At 39.5% G+C, this 22,403-nt stretch overlaps 1 protein-coding gene across 1 annotated transcript in view; it reads right to left on the bottom strand.

Moving 5' to 3' along the window:
* Positions 1-22,403, bottom strand: part of hfm1 (helicase for meiosis 1) — a 347,154-nt gene that overhangs the window by 33,148 nt on the left and 291,603 nt on the right. Inside the window, exon 30 of the mRNA XM_048246228.1 lies at positions 20,333-20,524. Within this exon, the coding sequence (XP_048102185.1) occupies positions 20,333-20,524 (192 nt within the window). The remainder of the gene's footprint in view (positions 1-20,332; positions 20,525-22,403) is intronic.

Raw genomic sequence — 22,403 nt, 5'->3', positions numbered from 1 at the left:
ATGAGTTTTCATCTTTTTTTTAAAGGTAAAATTGACAAAATCAGACTCAACATATCTGCTCAATTACAAATTCAACAACCTGAACTTCCAGCAACAAACAGAGGGAAACTAAACTTGATGTCAGAGTTCAGCTTGATAGACTTCTGAAACACTTGAAAAACGGTACAGAATCTCAGCCCTTCCACACCAATTTCCAGCCTCTGCCTACCAATTTCTTCAAAACTGTTTTTCACCTCATAGCGGATGTCCTTCAAATTGTAAATGTATCATTTGCTGTCTGGCACTTTTCCTAAGTCACTGAAAACAGCTGTTGTAAAGCCACTTCTCAAGAAGAATAACCTGGATGCCTCCATGCTAAACAATTACAGGCCCATATCCAATCTACCTTTTATTGGCAAAATTATTGAAAAAGTAGTCTTTAATCAATTAACCACCTTCCTAACATCAAATGGGTATTTTGATTACTTTCAGTCTGGTTTTCGGGCAAATCACAGCACTGAAACAGCTCTCATTAAAGTTTCCAATGACATACGCCTCAACACAGATTCAGGTAAAACATCAGTCCTAGTGCTACTGGACCTTAGTGCAGCATTTGACACTGTTGATCACAATATTTTACTACACAGACTAGAACACTGGGTTGGATTTACAGGCATAGTTATCAGCTGGCTAAAATCATATCTACAAGAAAGGAGCTTCTTTGTTGCCATTGGAAACTGTACCTCAACACCAACGTCCTTGACCTGTGGTGTTCCCCAGGGGTCGATCTTGGGGCCACTATTATTCAACCTCTATATGCTCCCACTTGGACAAATCATTCAAAATAATTTGATTTCATATCATAGCTATGCAGATGACACACAAATTTACTTAGCTCTATCACCAAACAACTATGGTCCTCTTGAATCTATGTATCAGTGTATAGAACAAATCAACACCTGGATGTCTCAAAATGTTCTTCAGCTGAACAAAGAAAAAACTGAAGTAATTATATTTGGTAAAAATGAGGAAAGACTTAGGGTTGCCACTCTCCTTGACACAAAAGGGTTGAAGGCAAAGGATCCTGTTAAAAACCTTGGTGTATTAATTGACAGTGATCTAAATTTCAACAGCCACATGAAAGCGATAACTAAATCAGCTTTTTACCACCTCAAAAATATTGTCAAACTCAGAGGGCTGATGTCAAAACATGACTTAGAAAAACTCATTCATGCATTTATCTCCAGCAGGGTTGATTACTGCAATGGACTGTTCACAGCCTTCCTAAAAAGACTATTAAACAGCTTCAGGTGATACAAAATGCAGCAGCTAGGACTCTAACAAAAACTAAAAGAACTGACCACATTACTCCAATTCTTAAGTCCTTGCACTGGCTTCCAGTAAGTCACAGAATTGACTTTTAAAGCACTATTGCTTGTTTATAAATCAGTAAATGGAGCAGGACCTAAATACTTGTCAGACATGCTTCAGCAGTACACACCTTCTAGATCCTCTCAGGTCCCAGGTGAAAAACCTGCTAGTAAAACCTACAGTTAGAACTAAACATGGTGAAGCAGCTTTTAGCTGCTATGCGGCTCAGCTGTGGAACCAACTTTGGGATGACATTAAAAGGCCCCAACTGTAGCCAGTTTTAAATCTAGACTTAAGACCAAACTGTTCTCAGACGCTTTCTGCTAACTGTGCCGAGTTACAAATTCTGAATCTGCCTCGATAATTATTCTACTTTGTCTTTTTATTACTTTTTTTACTACTTTTGCCTTTGTTTTTTGCTTACTAATTATTCTTTATTTTTTTAAATGATTTTTACCTTGTGTTTTATGTTTTCTTTTTATTATGATCTTTACCTTTTAACTATTCTTTGACTATATTGCCCTTCTATGCTTTTATTTGTTATTATCGTTTGGTTTTGTTTATGTAAAGCACATTGAATGACCTCTGTGTATGAAATGTGCTATATAAATAAACTTGACTTGACTTGACTTACCGCATCTTGTCGAGTAAACTCGACCGTGGCGCCTAGAGGGTTAATATAGTTGGAATGACTGAACAGTTAAATAGGTGGATAGTTTAAATGGTTAAATTATTTAGGTAGATTGATGATAACTGACAGTTGGAATGGCTCTAATGTTTGCTAGCAGTTATGCTTACTATGTTAACAAAGATAATAATGTTAACCAAGTATATGAGGACTTTTATTTTGAAACAGTTTTTGGCAGAGGAAGCAGTTGAAGAGGGTGTGTAGTCTTAATAGAGCCAGTTTGTATGCACTGTAAAAAATAATAAGTAATGGTTACTTGAAAAAAGGGTGGAAACTCGTTGCCTTAAATAAGTTAAGTAAACAAAACTTTTCTCTTCCAAGTTATGTTTACTTGATGTCTACAAGTAATGCTTACTTAGAAGAAGTTATCCTTACTTAAGACTTTAAAGTTCTGGTTACTTACTTCCAACTAGTAAAGTTTACTTCATGCCCTCAAGTAAAGCTTACTTGAAACAAAGTTGTATTTACTACTGTTAAATGAGTTACCCTTACTTTAAGTTGTAAAGGGTACTTTATGTTGGATAGTAAAGTTTACTTGCAGAATATACACAAATAGTTGGCACTATTAGATTAGATAACTTTATTGTCATTTTGCAGAGTACAAGTACAAAGACAACAAAATGCAGTTTGCATCTAACTAGAAGTGCAAAAAATGCAATCTGATATACAAAGACAGGTGGTGCATAGACAGGATAAGAAATATGCGGTGTAAACAGTAGTATACAGTTGGTTTACAGAAGGTGGTTTAGAGTAATATAAATTAGGTATAAATATGTGCAGTGTATTAGCAGAATAAATATGGATATTCGGTATGAACCATATAGACATATATGTGGCGGTGCTAGCGTAGCGTAGTGGTGCTAGCGTAGTGGTTAAGGAGCTGGGCTAGCGTGTAGTAGCCTAAAAGTTGTCGGTTCAATTCCCGGCTTCCACCGTTGTGCCCTTGAGCAAGGCACTTAACCCCAAGTTGCTCCGGGGACAATATAATCCCTTGTATTTGACATATGTAAGTCACTTTGGTCAAAAGGTGTCTGCTAAATGTAATGTAATATGTACAGTATACAGCTATGTGCAGTGTGGTAACAGTACTGTAGTGCAGAAACAGTAACATTATAACAGTAGTAAGAATACGTGTATGTGCAGGATGAATAGTATGAAGAGCAGTAGAAAATGGCAGGTATAAGTGTAATTACAGTATGTACATTTGTAAATAAATAGAACACTATGGGTGGAATAGGGTAGTGCAATTGTCCGCGGGGGTTGGGTGTCCCCCGTCAAGGTTTCCATGGTCATGGTGGACACCTCAACAGGCACAGGCAAGGAGGCATTGGGCGGGGGCTTAGTTGGTTGGTTGTCACCGGGATGCAGAGCTAGAGAGCTAGAGACAGCCGCAGGGAAGAAGTTTCCTCTGAACCTGCTGGTTCGGGTGCAGAGAGACCTGTAACGCCTCCCAGAGGGGAGTGGGGTGAACAGTCTGTGGTTGAGGTGAGAACAGTCTCTGATGATACTGCGCGCCTTACGCAAGCATCACTTGCCCTGGATGGCCTTGATGGAGGGGAGTGAGGAACCGGTGATGCGTTGGCCAGTTTTCACCACCTTCTGCAGTTTTTTTCGGTCAGATTCTGGTGTAACCTCCATGTTTCAATCAGTAGTGTTTGAGCAACTGACCTCTGACTTCACATCCAAACAAGCACAACTTACATGTCCAGTTCATTGCTCTGCATTTTCAGTTTTCCAACTGCAAAAAAGAAAAAAGAGGGCAAAATTATTATCAATATGCATCTATTGGCCATGTTTAACAGCTGATTAAGTTTATCACATTAAATGTTAATTTAAATTATTTCTCCAGAGACCTAATTAATACTGTTAAGCTAAAAATATTATGATTTGGCAACTTAATTTTCTCTATTGCTTCAGGCCTAGTACATTTATCACAATAGAATTTAAAATGTCAATCATACGTTGGAATTATATGGATGCCATTTTGCACCTTAATAACGGCACATTCGTTCAAATTCCACACACTGCAACCTAAGTCCTCTTGCTAAATCACAACGAAAGATTTTAGATAAAAGACCATGGCTTTCTCAGTCAGTAAGGTTGAGTCCAATTATCCTAATTGTTTTATCAATACAGTAGGAATATCAACGTAAACCATTCACAGTTTAATCTTTACACTTTTGAATCAACTTAGCATGCTAGCAAGCGTTTCTCATGAGAAATGGCTAACGTTAGAACTAAACTTCATTAAGAGAGCTCATGAAGACAACTGCTATTGGCAAATTTATACAGCCTAGTTCTAGACCCCAGGCGCCACCACTTCCTCATAACCGATAACATAAAAATATCAAAGGGCTTGAATACCTAGAATATTTGTTTTCTGCTCTGCATGGTCTGAGGCAGTGTTAACAAAGATCTTTGGTGTTAACTCTTATAGAAGCTAGCTGCTATCAGTTAGCTGCAAACTGTTAGCAGCTAGCGCATATATCGGCCACTTAGCAAGTTGAACTTAACATTACCCCAGCTGTTAATGAAACCGAATGTACAGTTTTGCACAAATGCTGTTAGTTCAACCTATACTGTAAACATTTGACACATTAATACATACTGTAAACTTACGGACAGAGCAAGTCACTGGTGAAGCTGCGTTACACTCCCATCCCAAAAGTCAGCACCACCGTAACACTGCCCGACCGTTGGCTGTGGAATCCAGAATGCTCCCTCTGCTAACTGTGCGCTGCGTGTGCACTGCGTGAGTCCAGTTTACTCAGGTCTGAGTTGTGAAGCTTACTCATGTATCTCAAGTTTTAGACCCCATTGTTGCAAGTTCGGCACATTACTAATGTTACTCTAGTAAGAACACTAGGTCAGCCTATAGTAAGTAAAGTATACTTGTGTTACTGCAGTAAGATGTAGTGTTATTTTTTACAGTGTGCTTAAAGCCTGAGACTGGCAGATGATCCAGGTGGCCTGAACACCTGCCATAGGATTCTAATTGCTTAAGTGCTCTATTGTGATGTCATCAGCCCATGTTAAGTCTATGGGGAAATTTTGGACAGTTTTTAATTAATAGTTTAAAAAGTATAAAAGTTACAAAGCTGAAAAATACATAGCACTCTTGTCCTAAGTAAGACCTACGTAACATAGTTTGAATGAAGTTTCTACGTTAAACGGTTGAAGCTGCATTAAATGCGTTAGAAGAAGAAGAAGAACTAGAAAAGCATTTCCTGAAGGAAATACAGTGCATGAAAATGCAAAAATATGATGTAAAATATCATACAGAGTAAAAACAAACTATATTGGTTGCTTAGATGAGGTTTAATATAGTTGGAATGACTGAACAGTTAAATAGGTGGATAGTTTAAATGGTTAAATTATTTAGGTAGATAGTTGACGATAACTGACAGTTGGAATGGCTCTAATGTTTGCTAGCAGTTATGCTAACTATGTTAACAAAGATAATAATGTTAACAAAGTTACTATGCTAACTAGCATGCTAACTATGCTAACCATGTTACTTAGCTAACTTAGCTAATTGTTTTTAGCAGTTTTGCTAAAAATGCTAACTAGCATGCTAACATGCTAGCGCTAGCATGCTAACATTGCTAACCACGTTACTTAGCTAACTTAGCTAATCATTTTTAGCAGTTATGCTAACTATGCTAACTAACATGTTAACTATGCTAACTATGTTAACCATGTTACTTAGCTGACTTAGCTAATCATTTTTAGCAGTTGTGCTAACTAAGCTAACTAACATGCTAACTATGCTAACCATGTTACTTAGCCGACTTAGCTAATCATTTTAACCCTCACAAGCCCGACCGTTCTAATTTCGTTAAAATTTTAACGATGACCAATCATCTAATATCTCAGCTTTCCAATGACTGATTTTATTTCTGAAATCTTCCCCGTAATGCTGACAACATAAGCTTCAATTTGATATGATTGGTTAAGGGGTTTGTGGCGCAAAATGTTTTGGATACTTGAAGATGAGTCGTGAAAAAAACTTCACTTTAGTCGTACATTTTAACATGGACCGCCAGATGCCACCTGCACTTCGTTGGAGTTTACCTCAACTGGAAACCACACAGCTGGATAAACTGAGGTAATATATATTTTACATTGTTTCTAGTTATGGTTAATCTTAATTTGTAGTCATGTAACTTTAGCTAGCTGCATTACTCTGAACTCAAAGTCAAAGTCAAAGTCAGCTTTATTGTCAATTTCTTCACATGTTCCAGACATACAAAGAGATCGAAATTACGTTTCTCACTATCCCACGGTGAAGACAAGACATATTTTACCAATTTTAAGTCCACAGACAAACATAACATTCAAGTAAACAAAAAAGTAAGTAAATAAGTAAATAAGAGGGCACATATAATAATGAAAAAATAAGAGCAGCAAAATTTTGTTGAAATTGTGCATAGACAGTCAATAAAAAACTAGTGCAAAGTCAGGCCAATAAGAGGCTTGGGTAGTTCTGTTTGACCTGAGTAATGAAGAAAGTGGCATAGTGGTGCAAGTTATGTAAGAGCAGCAGAAGTGTTGTGTTTTCAGGACAACAACACCAAGTTGTAAAGTGTACAAGTGTGCAAGTGTTCAAGTGTGCAAGTGGAGTAGTGCAGGCGGCCATTGTGGGTCCAATGTCCAGGATGTTATGTAGCTGAGGGTGGAGGGGGGGAGGAGGAGAGAGTTCAGCATCCTTACAGCTTGGTGTATGAAGCTGTTGGTGAGTCTGGTAGTGCGGGGGCGCAGGCTTCTGTACCTCTTCCCAGAGGGCAGTAGATCAAACAGATTGTGAGCGGGGTGACTTGCATCACTCACAATTTTGGTCGCCTTGCGGGTGAGGTGGGTGGTGTAAATGTCCTTCAGGGAGGGGAGTGAAGCACCAATGATCCTTCCAGCTGTGTTCACTGTGCGCTGCAGGGCTTTCCTGTTGTATTCAGTGCAGCTTCCGCCCCACACAGCGATACAGCTGGAGAGGATGCTCTCAATGGTGCCTCGGTAGAATGTGGTCATGATGGCTGGTGGAGCACTTGCTCGCCTGAGTTTCCGCAGGAAGTACAGGCGGCGCTGAGCTCTCTTCGCCAGTGATGCAGTGTTGGTGGTCCAGGAGAGGTCTTCGCTGATGTGCACCCCCAGGAATTTGGTGCTGCTCGCTCTCTCCACCACAGCACCGTCGATGGTCAGTGGCAGGTGTTGGGTGTGACCTCTCCGGAAGTCAACAACAATCTCTTTGGTCTTGCTGACGTTCAGCAGGAGGTTGTTGTCCCTGCACCACGTGGTCAGATGGTCGACCTCCAACCTGTATTGAGTCTCGTCGCCCTTGGTGATGAGACCCACCAGAGTTGTGTCGCCAGCAAATTTCACTATGTGATTGTTGCTGTAGGTTGCAGTGCAGTCATCGTTAGCAGGGTGAAGAGCAGCGGACTGAGCACGCAGCCGTTGGGGGGCCCCTGTGCTCAGTGTGATGCTGCTTGAGGTATTGTTGCCAACACGTACTACTTGGGGCCTCTGACAGAGGAAGTCCAGTAGCCAGTTGCAGAGGTAGGTACTGAGTCCCAGTTTGTCGAGTTTGCAGATGAGTTGTTGTGGTATTATGGTGTTGAATGCAGAACTGAAGTCTATAAACAGCAATCTCACATATGAGTCTCTCTTTTTTTCCAGGTGGGTGAGGGCTGGGTGGAGGGCAGAGCAGATTGCATCCTCTGTAGACCGCTTGGCTCGGTATGCAAACTGGAAGGGTCCAGGGTGGGGGAGAATGGCTTTGATATGTGACATGACAAGCCGCTCAAAGCACTTCATGATGATGGGTGTCAGTGCCACAGGGCGGTAGTCATTGAAGCAGGATGGAGCAGTTTTCTTCGGCACAGGTATGATGGTGGCAGCTTTGAAACATGATGGGGACGATGGCTTGCTTCAGGAAGTGTTAAAGATGTCTGTGAAGACATCCTTAAGCTCCCTGCGCAGTCCTTCAGCACCACCTGGGATGTTGTCTGGACCTGTTGCCTTACGGGTGTTGATAGCAGCAAGTGTCCTCTTCACGCTGTCGGCAGAGAGGCACAGGGGCTGCTCATGTAGAGCTGAACTGCTTGCAGTACTCTTGTTTGCTTTTGATATCAGTTATTTTCATTTGACAATTTCATTTAAAAACCTGTTAGTATATAACCTGTAAGTAAGTTTGTTTTCTACTACCAATTTGCTTGTTAGGTAAGCATTATATTGGCAAGTCAGTAGCTGCTATAGCATACCAAAGCTGAATAAATCAATGGGGAAGCGTTTCTAAGTTTGCGTTCTCTTACATGAAATAAGTTGAGCGATATTTTTACTCCTCTCAATATGTAGTTGTAGAAAACAAGATGTGAAATCACGGATTCTGTCAGAAATGTAGTGCTAATTAACGTATTGCCTCTCCTCGGGTTGTTACCTCGCTAGGCAGTTTGTAGTGAACTGTTTTACCTTGCTAACTTCTAAATGACAAACATCAGATGTGCTTGTCTCAACATTTTCTAAGATGGCATGACTTGATATTCTACTCTTCTCAATATGTAGTTTTATAGAAAACATGATGTGAAATCACATATTATGTCAGAAATGTCATTATTGCATTTAAGCAGTTAGTTACTAGGTGAAATGTAATCTGTCTATCTTAATGCCAGCCAGGCAATCAGATTTAGGGTAGCTAAACCCTTGTGTAATAAAATGACTTTTCATACTTCTAAATATTTTTGAGTTACTCAAAATGCTTCAATAGTTTAGGCTACCTCTTCTTGTGTATGTATGTGCACACACGCACACATCTGTAGTTTTGTGATTTTATTTTTTAAATTAATAAATGTATTACATTTGTATGATTTTACTGTTGTTTCAGATGGAGGATGACAAGACCTACACAGACCTCCTTGCAGGCCTGAAGAGGTAGCTGACTGCTGATGAGCTTGCGCTCACAATGTTGAAGACCATGTGAGGATGGAGGAAGAAGGTATAGATTTAGGTATGCATGAGGGGGTGGTGTAGACTGCCACTAAAACACTGTGAAATAGACTTGTTATGTTGATTTTTATGTTGTTGTCCCAGGCATATGTGGTTTTACCAACCGGAACGGGTGGGAGGTTGTGCTTAGTAGGCCGTCGTATGCAAACACACAGTGCAGGGGCATGGGACGAAGAGACCCCAGAAGAGTTTCACAGTTTTCTGGGAACCAAGTCTCTGAAGGGATCAGGGAGCGTTGATCAAATGAGAAATACATATTGTGTACACTTTTTCTCCATTGACATTGCTGTTTCAGTAGTTTCTTATTATTTCAAGTTTGGCAATGCAGAATCTGGTGTTGAATCTAGGTTTGGTAGCTACAGCCAGAAAGACTTTGGCGAAAATCTATCACAACAGCTGGCAGGCATTTCCGTCAAAATTTAAGCCTCGCCTTCAGCTGCTCCAACTACTACTCTGTCGTCTTTTCATCAAGTACATATTCCTGTACAGCAGGAGCCAAAGAAAAATTGTTGGCTTTGTTATAAAAACAATACATAATAACACTAAAGTAGCTTGTATGGCCTGGAGTTTAGCGGTAGGTGACTGCTTTTTGGTAAAACAAAATTGCTGTCAGATTTGGCATTCTACAGAAGGGGATGCGTTTAGTTATGAGTCAGGTCTTCTGTGTTTAACCTTCAGGTTCCCCACCCCACCTTTCCCTATCCTCCTCTGTGTGTGTGTGTGTGTGTGTGTGAGTTTGTGTGTATATGTGTTTATTCTCAACAGGCTTGTTCTATGTAATCCACTTTCAAATGTTTAGACACATTGATTTTTGAGTGATGTTGAAGTTGATTGTATTCCTAGCTTTTCATAAATAATACATTTTATAGATGTATATAATTTTCATATTACACTAATTTATATAAGGAAGTTGTATCTGTTGAATCAAATGTATTCTATGTCTCTATTCAGAATTGATCTTCAATACATATACAGTATACTTACTTCCTGTATTACTGGTAAGGTACATGTTTTTCTTTTATATATCATTATTGTTGACTGTAGCATTTGCTTATATACAAATAAATGGTTTATTCTTATGGACCAAATAAATCTAAACCACTGTGTCTGACTTCATTATTAGTTTTTATGCATACTTTAATGTTTTTGGTGAGAAAGAGAATGTGAATTCTGTCAACATTCTAAATCCCGTTTCCTTTTTTTTTTTACACTTATCACTTAATTTATCATAACTTTTGAAAGGTTAATGATATTCCAATTCAGTCTTTTTTGTTAAATAGCCCACAACTTGCTAAACATGTCATACACTCTATATTTTTCTCTATCTCGTATAGAAATATGATGAAAATTCATTTTATGCGAATGAAATTAAATTTTTAATCTAATTTCGTATACATTTGGAGAGGATTTTCGAAGACTGTTCATTACTATATCAACATTACCATATGTATTTTACATCATTTGATAGAACTGACCCTTCTGATTACAATGGTATGTATATCCCATTGATGGTATGTATTATACTCAAGAAATAAGGTTTTTTTGTGTAAGGACGTCATCCAGCACCAAAAATGGAATATTCGGCACGGGCACGAAAGGGTTAAGCAGTTTTGTTAAAAATGCTAACTAGCATGCTAACATGCCAACTATGCTAACCATGTGACTTAGCTAACTTAGCTAATCATTTTTAACAGTTTTGCTAACTAGCATGCTAACTATGCTAACCAGCATGCTAACATGCTAACTACGCTAACCATGTGACTTAGCTAACTTAGCTAATCATTTTTAACAGTTTTGCTAACTAGCATGCTAACTATGCTAACCATGTGACTTAGCTAACTTAGCTAATTATTTTTAGCAGTTTTGCTAAAAATGCTAACTAGCATGCTAGCATGCTAACTATGCTAACCATGTTCCTTAGCTAACTAGCTACAGTGGGTAGGAGTCATAGTTGATGACAAGTAACAGTTACAATGGCTGAACAGTTAAAAAGTTCAGTAGTTTAAAGGGTTAAATTGTTTAACAGTGAAATATTGTAGTGAGGACTTTTATTTTGAAACAGTTTTTGGCAGAGGAAGCAGTCGAACAGGATGTGTAGTCTTAATAGGGCCAGTTTGTATGCTTAAAGCCTGAGACTGCAGGTGGCCTGAACACCTGCCATAGGATTCTAATTGCTTAACGGCCGTATTGTGATGTCATAATCATAATGTTAAGTCAATGGGGAAATTTTGATTAGTTTTTAATTAATAGTTTAAAAAGTATAAAAGTTACAAAGCTGAAAAATACATAGCACACATGTCCTAAGTAAGACCTATGTAACATAGTTTGAATGAAGTTTCTACGTTAAACGGTTGAAGCTGCATTAAGTGCGTTAGAAGAAAAATAATAAGAAGAAGCCTAGGAAGAACAGTACAGTGCATTTTCATGCACTGTAATAAGAAGCCTAGGAAGAACAGTACAGTGCATTTTCATGCACTGTAATAATAAGAAGAAGAAGCCTAGGAAGAACAGTACAGTGAATTTTAATGCACTGTAATAAGAAGCCTAGGAAGAACAGTACAGTGCATTTTCATGCACTGTAACTAGAAAACGCAATTCCAGGGAATTACTAGTGCATGAAAATGCAAAACATATGGTGTGAAATATATTGTTAAAACAGATGATGTTCTAATTGGCAACCAACATGATGAGGTTTAATATAGTTGGAATGACTGAACTAGGTAGATGAGGTTTAATATAGTTGGGATGACTGAACAGTTAAATAGGTGGATAGTTTAAAAGGTTAAATTATTTGCAAGGTAGATGAGGTTTTAAAAGGTTAAATTATTTGCTAGATAGATGAGGTTTAATATAGTTGGAATGACTGAACAGTTAAATAGGTGGATAGTTTAAAAGGTTCAATTATTTACTAGGTAGATGAGATTTAATGTAGTTGGAATGACTGAACTAGGTAGACAAGGTTTAATATAGTTCAGTTCTGCATTCAACACCATACTACCACAACAACTCATCTGCAAACTTGACAAACTGGGACTCAGTACCTACCTCTGCAACTGGCTACTGGACTTCCTCTGTCAGAGGCCCCAAGTAGTACGTGTTGGCAACAATATCTCAAGCAGCATCACACTGAGCACGGGGGCCCCCCAAGGCTGCGTGCTCAGTCCGCTGCTCTTCACCCTGCTGACGCATGACTGCACTGCAACCTACAGCAACAACCACATAGTGAAATTTGCTGACGACACAACTCTGGTGGGTCTCATCACCAAGGGCGACGAGACTCAATACAGGTTGGAGGTCGACCTTCTGACCACGTGGTGCAGGGACAACAACCTCCTGCTGAACGTCAGCAAGACCAAGGAGATTGTTGTTGACTTCCGTAGAGGTCACACCCAACACCTGCCACTGACCATCGACGGTGCTGTGGTGGAGAGAGTGAGCAGCACCAAATTCCTGGGGGTGCACATCAGTGAAGACCTCTCCTGGACCACCAACACTGCATCACTGGCGAAGAAAGCTCTACTTCCTCTACTTCCTGCGGAAACTCCGGCGAGCAAGTGCTCCACCAGCCATCATGACCACATTCTACCGAGGCACCATTGAGAGCATCCTCTCCAGCTGTATCGCTGTGTGGGGCGGAAGCTGCACTGAATACAACAGGAAAGCCCTGCAGCGCATAGTGAACACAGCTGGAAGGATTATTGGTGCTTCACTCCCCTCCCTGAAGGACATTTACACCTCCCACCTCACCCGCAAGGCGACCACAATTGTGAGTGATGCAAGTCACCCCGCTCACAATTTGTTTGATCTACTGCCCTCTGGGAAGAGGTACAGAAGCCTGCGCCCCAAGCACCACCAGACTCACCAACAGCTTCATACACCAGGCTGTTAGGATCCTGAACTCTCCCCCCCTCCCCCCTCCACCCTTAGCTACATAACATCCTGGACTTTTAGACCCACAATGGCTGCCTTGCACTACTCCACTTGTACACTTGCACACTTGCAACTTGTTGTTGTTGTCCTGTTGTCCTGAACACTTCTGCTGCTCTTACATAACTTGCACCACTATGCCACTTGCATACTTAGGTCAAACAAAACTACCTCAGCCATTTATTGGCCTGACTTTTGCACTATTATATTGACTGTCTACTGTATGCACAATTGCACAATTTCTACCAAATTTTGCTGCTCTTATTTCTTCATTGTATGTGCCTTCTTATTTTTACTTTTTATATTGTTTACTTGAATGTTATGTTTGTCTGTGGACCTAATTGGTAAAATATGTCTTGTCTCCACCATGGGATAGTAGGAAACGCAATTTCGATCTCTTTGTATGTCTTGACATGTGAAGAAATTGACAATAAAGCAGACTTTGACTTCGACTTTGACTTTGAATATAGTTGGAATGACTGAACAGTTAAATAGGTGGATAGTTTAAATGGTTAAATTATTTGCTAGGTAGATGAGTTTTAATATAGTTGGAATGACTGAACTAGGTAGATGAGGTTTAATATAGTTGGAATGACTGAACAGTTAAATAGGTGGATGGTTTAAAAGGTTAAATTATTTGCTAGGTAGATGATGTTTATTAAACCTCATCTACCTAGTTCAGTCATTCCAACTATATTAAACATCATCTACCTAGTTCAGTCATTCCAACTATATTATAGTTGGAATGACTGAACAGTTTCTCAGGCTTATAGCATAGAATGAAATTTTAGTAGTTTTTAATTAATAGTTTAAAAAGTATAAAAGTTAGAAAGTACATAGCTGAAGTCACATAAGTAAGACCTACGCAACACAGTTTGAATGAAGTTTCTACGTTAAACAGTTGAAGCTGTATTAAACGCACAAAAAGCGTTAGAAGAAGAAGAACTAGAAATGCAATTCCAAGGAATTACCAGTGCATGAAAATGCTAAAGTTGTGATGTAAAATATCATGTATAGTTAAAACAGATAATACAGAGATGGTTACTACGGTGATGCTAGGATAGACATGGTGGTTGCATAGCTTAATAAAAGTTGATAGTTTAAAAGTAGACTGTTTAAAAGCTGAATGTAGATAGTTTAAAAGTTGAAGGTAAATAGTTTAAAAGTTGTTGACAGACTGCAAGTTGAATGAATGTTGATATTCAAATAGTTTAATGGCTGTGTATAGGTAGATATTTGACGATAACTGAAAGTTGGAATGGCTCTAATGTTAGCAAGCAGTTAAGCTAATATTTTTAACTATGCTAACCATGCTACTTAGCTTATGTTTTATAGCAGTGCTAGCAATGCTAACATGCTAACCATGCTACTTAGCTAACTTAACTAGTATAGTATAGTATATATACACTTTTTTGATCCCGTGAGGAAAATTTGGTCTCTGCATTTAACCCAATCGGTAAATTAGTGAAAACACAAACAGCACACAGTGAACACACAGTGAGGTGAAGCACACACTAATCCAGGCGCAGTGAGCTACCTGCTTTAACGGCGGCGCTCGGGGAGCAGTGAGGGGTTAGGTGCCTTGCTCAAGGGCACTTTAGCCGCGGCTCACTGGTCTGGGCTCGAACCGGCAACCCTCCGGTTCCAAGTCCAGAGTGCTAACCAGTGGGCCACGGCTGCCCACAACTAACGTTTTCTAGCAGTATTGTTAAACATGCTAACTATGCTAGCAATGCTAACATGCTAACTATGGTAATTATGTGACTTAGCTAACCTAGCTAATCCATTTTTAGTAGTTATGCTAACTATGCTAACTAGCATGCTAACATTCAAGAGAAATTGCGTACGGAAAAAGTAGTAAGCGGAATAATAATAATAATAATAATAATAATAAGAAGAAGAAGTTGCCTAGGAAAAACAGTACAGTACATTTTCATGCACTATAATAATAAGAAGTTGCCTAGGAAGAACAGTACAGTGCATTTTCATGCACTGTAACTAGAAAAGCATATCCTGAAGGAAATATAGTGCATGAAAATGCAAAAATATGATGTAAAATATCATACAGAGTAAAAACAAACTATATTGGTTGCTAAGTAGATGAGGTTTAATATAGTTGGAATGACTGAACAGTTAAATAGGTGGATAGTTTAAATGGTTAAATTATTTAGGTAGATAGTTGACGATATCTGACAGTTGGAATGGCTCTAATGTTTGCTTGTAGTTATGCTAACTATGTTAACAAAGATAATAATGTTAACCAAGTTACTTAACTTGTTTCCGTAGTTTTCTAGCAGTTTTTTTTATGTTAATAATGCTAATGCTAACCAAGTTACTTAACTTGTTTCCGTAGTTTTCTAGCAGTTTTTTTTATGTTAATAATGCTAATGCTGTTAACTATGTTAACAATCTTAACTATGTGACTTAGCTAACTTAGCTAATAATTTATAGCAGTTATGCTAAAATACTAAGAATGTTACCATGCTAACCATGTGACTTAGCTAACTTAGCTATTCATTTTTAGCAGTTATGCTAACTATGCTAACTATGTTACTTAGCTAACTTAGCTAATGTTTTCTAATAGTTTTGTCAAAAATGATAACTATGCTGACAATGCTAACTAGCATGCTAATAATGCTAACTATGCTAACCATGTGACTTAGCTAACTTAACTTATCTTTTTTAATAGTTATGCCAACTATGCTAACTAACATGCTAGCAATGCTAACAATGTCAACCATGTGACTTAGCTAACTTAGCTAATCATTTTAGTAGCTATGCTAACTAGCATGCTAACATGCTAACTATGCTAACCGTGTGACTTAGCTAACTTTGCTAAAATGCTAACAATGCTAACATGCTAACTATGCTAACTAGCTACAGTGGGTAGGAGTCATAGTTGATGACAAAAATGTGTTGATGAGAAAAAGCCTTGGAAGAACAGTACAGTGCATTTTCATGCACTGTAATAATAAGAAGAAGCCTATAAAGAACAGTACAGTAACTGTAATCCTTTGTCAAATGTGTTACGTTCCAAGTAGCCTAGTGCATTCTGCTTCATAAAGTTGAACAAATACATTTGCTTATTTCACAGAAAAATATAAATAGCCAGTTTAGGGTCTACAGTGCAAAGTTGGTAAGTTATGGTAGGCCAACTTGGAGTGAACATACAAACAGGGGAAATTATTTCTCTAGTAGCTGAGTAGCCTGATGGTAGGCAGGTGCGTTCGTTGACATACGACCCTAACATGCAAGCCAATGAATCGTGCTCTCGGTGTTGTGTGCCTTCTGGTTTCTCCACCTACTGGTTTCCCTTGGCGTGCATGCTGCAGCAGTTGTCAGACATTCACAAACAACTTGTTTTAGGCGGTTTGAAGTCGCTTTTCATACGCCATGAGCACTCGGCTACATTACAGCCACTCGGACAAAAGACATGTAAAAAAATCTATGTTTTGAAAACTAGCATTAAACTGGATTCGATCCCACAAAAGTAACACACGCGTGACTCTCTCCATCCTGATTCCCTACTCTTTGAGCCAACTATGTTACGCGAATTAATTAACTATTGTAGGCTACCATTAATTAATAACGTAGGCAACACCCAGGTAACATGTTGTCCAGGCTATCTGAAACAAGGGGTTGCCTCATCTACAACAACTGGTTACCTTGGGCTGCTACAGTCGTCAGTGCACTGTGCACAGTAGGCCTATGCTACTCTTTGTGGTTGATCAACTAAAAATAAAAGATGTATTTGGTGTTTGGTATTTATTGTAGGCCTAGTAGACCTACATTCTGAGAAACTAAATGGTACGAGAAATGATCTACATAGCGCACCAGACCGCTATGTCTTCAAGGGTTGAATGAAGGGAGTTTGCAAAAATTAGAGTATTTTTCAAGTCAATAAACATTCTTAATTTTCGAATGTCTTTGTCAGGGAACATCTGACTTTTAAAAACCATAGGCCTGGTAGTCGCTCAGACAAGGAGTAAGATAAAGGCAATACCATTTGTGTCACCTAATGCAGTTCAGTGAATTAGCAAGATACCATCAGAAGCCAAAAATCATAAAGTCTTGCGCGCTTCTCTTCCCCTAAAGATGAAGCTGTCTGCGTGTTGCAGGCTAGATTTGCGTGAGTTCTTTCTATCTGCTTTACTTTTGTGAGTTGCGACCACCTAGGCTATGTTATAGACGGTCTATGAGGTACCAGTGTTTAGTGGTGTCACAAAACAATAAGCTTTGTCAGACTACTTTTAAAATGATATTCAGGCCTATTTACATTTTAAACATTCGGGGCTGAAGACCCGACAAAGCCTTGCGTTAATTCTTCAGGTGGGAAGTGTCAGGAATTTTCATATGAGAGACGCTCCCATTGGTGGTTAGTATATGGAGTAGGGAATTGACAGCAACATATCCAATCACATTATGAGAGATGCTGAATTTAACATAAACTGCGATGTTTGATTTTAAATTAATGTAAATTTAGCTGGGACTGTAAGCTGGCACACATGTGCTCATTCAGAAGAGCATTTAGTGCTCTCCCCAATCCCAGACGTTCACATTGCATGTTTGTTTGTAATGGATGCAACCGCGAGATACGCTTGTCATAGGCGCCGATACCGTGGGTGCTCCGTCTCTCGGCCTGTAGTTTGAGTTTTTTGATCAGAGGCTGTACAACAGCATGCTTGAGCTGTTCAGGCACAATACCTGAGACAGGGCTGCTATTTAGAATGGCTAAGATACTAGATCCAGGAGTCTCAACAGTTTCTTTAATGAGACGAGGGAGGACAGTATCTGTAGGGCCAGATGAAGTTTTCATTTGCGTAATGGTTTTGCATAGGTGGGAGAGAGAGACTGGTTCAAACTGATGCAGGGCAGGGGACAGAAATCGATGGGTCATAAGAAGGTGGAGAAATGATTGCTCTGATGCTAGAAATCTTATCTTCAAAAAAATGCAGGAATTTTTCACTGCTGACTACGGTGACATCAAGCCAGGTATACTGGCGGGTATTGAGAACAGTATCAATGGTATTAAATAGTTTATGGCTATTGGTAATGGTATTGAGTGGTTTATGGCTGTTTTGTGAAACAATATTAGACAAGTATTTAGTCTTTTCTGATTTAACAGTTTTTTGGTATTTGACCAAGCTGTCTCTTAAAATGTCAAAAGATATTTGGAGCTTATCTTTTTTCCACCTTCGTTCAGCCATTAATTTCATACTTGATCGTACAGACAAGTGCGTAGTCTCGTTGGAAAGCCCTACTTCTGCTCTATCACACTATAAAGGTTATCTCTCTGCGATAAACAGTTCTGGAGCTATGTAACAGAGAAGAGGTGTGTTTTTGACGCACTTTGCGTCAATCGGGTTCTAAGGGTTAACCAGTGGCTTGGACGGGCAGCAGACGTGAATATTGAAGTCTCCAGCAATTAAAACTCTATCGTATTTAGTCATAATCCCGGCCAGGAAAAGTGAGAAGTAATTTATAAAGCCTTTATTGTATTTCGGTGGGCGATATATCACGGCACATAAGACCGGCTGGGGAGGATCCACTTCAAATGCATTTATCTCAAAACTTGAGTAGTGGGCCCCCGATAGTGGTTTGCATTTAAAACAATTTTTGAACACAGTAGCTACGCCTCCCCCATGTCCAGTAGTCCTTGGGGAACGTCTCTAAGTGTCATCAACTGACGATACACATTGGAAATGTGCGAACGCTAGACGTTAAGTTGGCGTAGAGAAACGCGTTCATATACTCTTGATACATCCGACTGTGAGCATGAAAGATGCCCCAGGTGGGGTAGCCATTTTGCGGGACTTTTGGAAAAAAAGCTGGAGGATACCCGTTTGAGGCCATTGCGAAGGAAATCGTGTTTGTTTATTATTTGTTATTCAAATGTATTAGCGGACGCTTTTGACCAAAACAATGCACATCATATTTTAATCAAGGACCAAACGAAACACGACAGAGAAGTAATTCACCCCTATCTTCCCAAACTCCATGCAGTGTTTCGTTTTTATTTGGGGGGCAGGTTGCCCTCACTTTGTTTGTTTTCAGTTTTCAGAGCCGGGACTGCTTACAGAGACTGACGGTGCAGATCCACTAGCACTACACAACATTTTGTCGTGTCGCATTCCACTCTATTCCTATGGGTGACGTTAAGCGACTTTAACGCGCCCGCAAAGCATTCCGGGAAGGCAGCGCTATATTTGAAAAAAATGTTGGGCGTCAAAAAGCTGGCCGATGCCCATCTTTATGCAAATTAATCCGTTGAACGCAACGCAACTATCCAATGAAAGCACGAGGTTATAGGTCCTTTGTCCTACCACAACCACCTAGTAGTCCATAAAACAAACTAGGATTTGGAGGAATACATTGACTGTTGGTGTTTCTGGTGAGGATTTGAGATTGCATTGAGTAGTTTAAATAAAACAAGATTTCGAAATGGCTTGCATAGTTTGTATAGGCTATTAATGTGTTGTATACTGTTAAGTACATACTTATTGTAGTCCATTTGTGGAAAAACAACGAAGTGAATATGAGCTGCTGACATATAACGAAACGCACACACACGACTGAACGAGGGGAGGCAGCACGACACCATGCGTATGTCATGTCGTGCTAGTGGATCAGCGCCGTGAGAATTGGCAGCTAGCGTGAGCAGATAATTGCTGAATGTGACAAAAATGTTATGAGCTTGAAACTGCGTACGATCACTGACTGCACTTTAAAATTTTGGAAGATTTTTTTCTCTCTTTTTTAATATTTTGCCCAATTGATTAATTTTAACTAGCATGTACAACTAGCTTCTATCTGGTTTTACCTTGCATTATAATATATTATTATTATTATTATTATTATTATTATTATTATTATAATACTCTTTTGATCCCGTGAGGGAAATTTGGTCTCTGCATTTATCCCAATTTGTGAATTAGTGAAACACATTCAGCACACAGTGAAGCACACACTAATCCCGGCGCAGTGAGCTGCCTGCAACAACAGCGGCGCTCGGGGAGCAGTGAGGGGTTAGGTGCCTTGCTCAAGGGCACTTCAGCCGTGCCTACTGGCCGGGGTTCGAACAGGCAACCCTCTGGTTACAAGTCCGAAGCGCTATCCAGTAGGCCATGGCTGCCCTAATGATAATTTAAGTGATATTGGTTACATTCTAAAAAGTTAGACCAGTCTTCCCTTGGCAAACAGAGCGCTTCAGTTATGTGCCTGGTGTAACCTACCTATAACAGTTCAATTTGAGAAATGCACTGCCAAAAACAGGTAGACCCACATCCTGGACCCAGCTTGATAATACTAAAAACAGTTGTCAATGACCACTACTAGTCTGAAAGAGGTATGAAGCACATGGAGACCTACTGTTGTACAAGTGCTCAATACTGTGATGACTCCAGTCTTCCACTCCCAGGGCAAAATTTACAGAGAAAGGGTCAGATGAGGGGTGACTTCCATTGTGATGAATAGATTTGGAGCTGGCACTTTCAGAAAAATGATTGGCCTCCCAAGTTCTTGTCACAGCGCTCTGATCTTCTTGTGTACAATCTGAAACATCTGAACATTTGCAAACAACAAAATTTACATCTAGATCTATCTATATTTGTACAGGTACAGTATGTTTCTATGTGATAACTCAAGATCATCATAAATTATATTTACACACAAGGCAACCTAGTAGCATACCTAGCTCCCGTCCAATAACTTTTAGTATAACAGCAAGATTTTCAGCAAAATGTTGCTATTGTTGCAGAAAGCATGAAACTTTTCACAGACATACTACTACCGAATCTTTATTAAATATGGTCACCAGGGAACCTCAGGGTGCAAGTGGGTATTTAATAAAATCTTCATGATGATACCATGCACCCTAGGTTCCCAGGTAATAAAAACAGCCCCACATCATCACAGACTCTCCACCATACTTATCAGAAGGCAGGGGGTTCTTTTAGAGGCAGGGGGTTCCTACCTTGAGTGTTTGTTGCCAAAAAGCTTAATTTTCATTTTATATCATCATAGAACATGATTCAAGGCAAGTCCAAGTAGCATTTAGCAACTCCAGCTATTTACATTGGTAATTAAAAGACAAGAAAGGGTTTTTTTTTTCTGGCATGAGTGAAAGGGGTTATGGGAAATTCACCTTTCAGTGAATTTAGCTCAATGAAAAGCTTAGACATGCATGTTCTGTGGAGCACATTATTTGTTTGAGGTGGCTATACACTACTGGAATAGCCCTTAAACTGTATAGAAAATGTTTTCTTTAAAACCCAAAATGTATTATGCCACTTAGAGGTTGTATCAGCGATTGCAGGCCCAAAGAAGGCCCAAACATAAATGATCACATTCATATAATCTTTCCTAACGATCTGCTAGCTGCCCGCCCCATAAGCAGGCCGTCAAAAAGTGTTGCCAACCACTCAAAGGCAAAATAAAGTGTTCCAACCAATAACCGACGAGATGTGCGTTCAGGAGAGTTTCAATTGCACGGGAGGGAGGGGGAGGGAGTAGCGAGCTAGCTCTCTGTTTTGTTTGAACGTCAACAGAAGTGACGTTACCCCGCCATCGCTGATACAATCTTTAAATGCACAGTTTGGAGTTTACAACCCCAAACTGACTCCTTAGATGAACGAAAATATCCATGACCTAAAAGATCTAGTAGAAAAGCTGAGAGAACATGGAGAAGAACCAAGTTACAGGTTCACCGTTCTATTCTATTCTAAAAGATAAAAAAGCTAATTATAATAGAGCTATTTGGAATGGGAGAAGGATCCACTTCTCTAAGGTAATTGCTGAAAATAGTGGAAACTCCAGGATGTTGTTCTCCACTATTGATAGGCTACTGCATCAAACACCTTTTGACACACTCAGTCAGGCATCCTCTCTAAGATGCAAAGAATTTGCAGGCATAATACATTACATTACATTACATTTGGCTGACGCTTTTTAGCCAAAGCGACTAATAAGGGACCGTTCGTTATTTATAAACGGGGGTCACCGGAGGGATTTTGAGTGCTTCAATCAAAAGTTGCATGACCCTCCCCAGCCTGCAAGAAATTTTTCAACGACCCTCCAGCAGTCTTTTTAAAAAAGACATGACCCTCCTCGGCCAATTGCCGATATCTTCCATGCGCTGTAAAAAGCTATGAAAAGACATCGACTTAAGCAATCTTTCTAAACTCACCCTCTGCTTTCTGATCTTACACATCACACTTCACCAAGATAGTAGATTTACTCACTAACACTGTTGTGGAAACACAATAAGCATGGTAACTAAATGCACACTTCCTGCAACTGCATACCTACTTGAAATAAGTTACTCCTCTAGTAAGTATTCACATGAAATAAAACAATAAAACATTGAGACCATTCAACAAAGCACACTGGGTAATAACAAATTCAACACATGAACTTGTTGCTATGGACTTGTCTCTAGGCC

The sequence above is a fragment of the Alosa alosa genome, chromosome 1 (genome assembly GCF_017589495.1).
Source record: "Alosa alosa isolate M-15738 ecotype Scorff River chromosome 1, AALO_Geno_1.1, whole genome shotgun sequence".
Classification (NCBI taxonomy): Eukaryota; Metazoa; Chordata; class Actinopteri; order Clupeiformes; family Clupeidae; genus Alosa; species Alosa alosa.
This window is presented reverse-complemented; position numbering and strand designations above follow the sequence as displayed.